Source organism: Neofelis nebulosa, chromosome 10 (genome assembly GCF_028018385.1).
Source record: "Neofelis nebulosa isolate mNeoNeb1 chromosome 10, mNeoNeb1.pri, whole genome shotgun sequence".
NCBI classification, from domain to species: Eukaryota; Metazoa; Chordata; class Mammalia; order Carnivora; family Felidae; genus Neofelis; species Neofelis nebulosa.
In genome coordinates this window covers 21,387,241-21,389,536 of record NC_080791.1, presented here as the reverse complement: position 1 = coordinate 21,389,536, position 2,296 = coordinate 21,387,241, and the positions used below count along the sequence as shown (strand labels likewise).

The window sequence follows — 2,296 nt, the reverse complement described above, 5'->3', positions numbered from 1 at the left end:
CTACATTCCTTTCAAGGTATCTAAGTGCTTGTTTTTATCAATAAAGCTTCTCATGAGATCCTTCTAAGTAAAAATGCTGCTTCAGAGATTTCACGGTCACTTAGAGGGAGGATGAATGTTTAGTGATGAAGACTAAGAAGCTTAGAATTGGACAGACTAGGGTTTGAGTCAAGATTCTGGAACCTCATAGTGTGTGTGCCTCTCACTTTAGAGGAGGGATTAATTAATAGTTCTAATTTGTAAGGTTGTGGTGAGGAATAAAAAGGTAATATTATTTGTACATTGCTTTTGACACTTGGTTTTAGTATAAGGGTGCTGGATCTACACAATGCTAGGTACACAGTAAGTCCTCAATACAATAAGGCAAGCCCATAAGGCTTTGCTCTTAATCTTAAAAAGATGTAACCAGAATGAAAGGATCATTGGAAGCCACATCAAGCATTACCAAGGGGGTAAACAAACATTTCTTCTTCCTTTGGGAAGGGGTCTCTGGAGCAGTGATCCTGAGGGAGTCTCTGTAACTACGTCACTGAGATTAGTCTCTTGTTATCCATGGGCATTTGGAAAGGATGCTGTCTCATCCCCGGACTTTGGACAAGAGACTTGCAGCAAAGCCACAATCAAAGATCAAGTTCTTCAGGGCAGCAAGATAAATTAGAGGTTTCGCTCCTCAAAGTAGAGAAGCAGAAGCAGAGGGTCTGAGCTCTGAGTTGTCACTTGCTTTTCATCGGGGCCAGTTGAGTCTCGATGAAAGAGATGGATGAGAGCCAGTGGAGAACAGCACTGTGACTCCAAGCAGAGGAGGGTGAGTGCCTGCCTGCCCTGGTCTGTCCTCTAGCAGAGTGGGTAAAAGCTCAAACCCCAGGAGCCAGACCACCTGAGTTCACCTCCTGCTGTAACTTAGTAGCATCAGGACTTGTGCAAGTCACTTAGGTCCAGTGTCCTCACCTGTGAAATGGGGATACTCATAATGCCACACAACATTTGGAACAGTGCCAGTAAATGTCCCCATTCTTTTCTTCTCCATGTCAGCCCCTTAAGTTCCATGGTGTGTGGCTTCTCTCTCTTTGTCTCAGTGACTCTTCTTTTTCCCTTACAGACTCTCCTAGAGGAGAATGGCTGCAGATAATGCCTCCTCTGTGACAGAGTTTATCCTCGCAGGCTTAACAGATGAGCCAGAACTCCAGATGCCCCTCTTCTTCCTGTTTCTAGGTTTCTACATGGTCACTGTGGTGGGGAACCTGGGCCTGATAACCCTGATTGGGCTGAATTCTCACCTTCATATTCCCATGTACTTTTTCCTCTTCAACTTGTCCTTCATAGATGTTAGTTACTCCACGACTCTGACCCCTAAAATGCTAATGGGTTTTGTCGCAAAGAGAAACATCATTTCCTATGCAGGGTGTATGACTCAGTTTTTTTTCTTCTGTTTCTTTGTGTTTTCTGAATCCTACATCTTGTCAGCGATGGCATATGACCGCTATGTCGCCATCTGTAAACCACTGCTATACACAGTTACCATGTCTCCTCAGGTGTGTTCACTCCTTCTGTTAGGTGTTTATGGGATGGGAGTGTTTGGAGCTGTTGCCCATATGGGAAACATAATGTTTATAACCTTTTGTGTTGACAACTTTGTCAATCACTATATGTGCGATATCATTCCCCTCCTTGAGCTCTCCTGCAACAGCTCTTACATAAATCTGCTGGTGGTCTTCATTGTTGTGACCATTGGCATTGGGGTGCCCATCGTGACCATTTTTATCTCCTATGGTTTCATTCTTTCTAGTATTCTCCATATTAGTTCTACTGAGGGCAGATCCAAAGCCTTCAGTACCTGCAGTTCCCATATAATTGTGGTATCTCTTTTCTTTGGATCAGGAGCTTTTATGTACCTCAAACCACCTTCTATTTTACCCCTTGACCAGGGGAAAGTGTCCTCCATATTCTATACTGCTGTGGTGCCCATGTTCAACCCATTAATCTATAGTCTGAGGAACAAGGATGTCAAAGTTGCCCTGAAGAAGACCTTAGGCAGAAAATTCTTCGTGTGAAAATGATTGAGAAAGGAGATCCAAAGCTTTGTTTGCCAGAGTGTTTCTTTTTCTTTTCAATGAGGGAAACAAACGCCAATGCTCGTTCTCCTTTACTTAGAGGGAAAAATTTAACTTGTTCTCAAGTATAATTATTCCCTCTACTCCTTACTCTACCCTAACTATTCTAATCATTATTTGTTTTATGAAAATAGTTTCCACAGTCGTAGATGGCTACTCTTGAATAAGCCTAAGAAATAATTTAA

The 2,296-nt window shown here is 42.6% G+C and overlaps 1 protein-coding gene across 1 annotated transcript; it reads left to right on the top strand.

Moving 5' to 3' along the window:
• The first annotated feature begins 1,097 nt into the window (after positions 1-1,097).
• LOC131488526 (olfactory receptor 8B12-like) lies at positions 1,098-2,051 on the top strand. Its single transcript, XM_058690405.1, has one exon. The coding sequence runs from the start codon at positions 1,116-1,118 to the stop codon at positions 2,049-2,051; it is 936 nt and encodes a 311-aa protein (XP_058546388.1). The 5' UTR covers positions 1,098-1,115.
• The last annotated feature ends 245 nt before the right edge of the window (positions 2,052-2,296 follow it).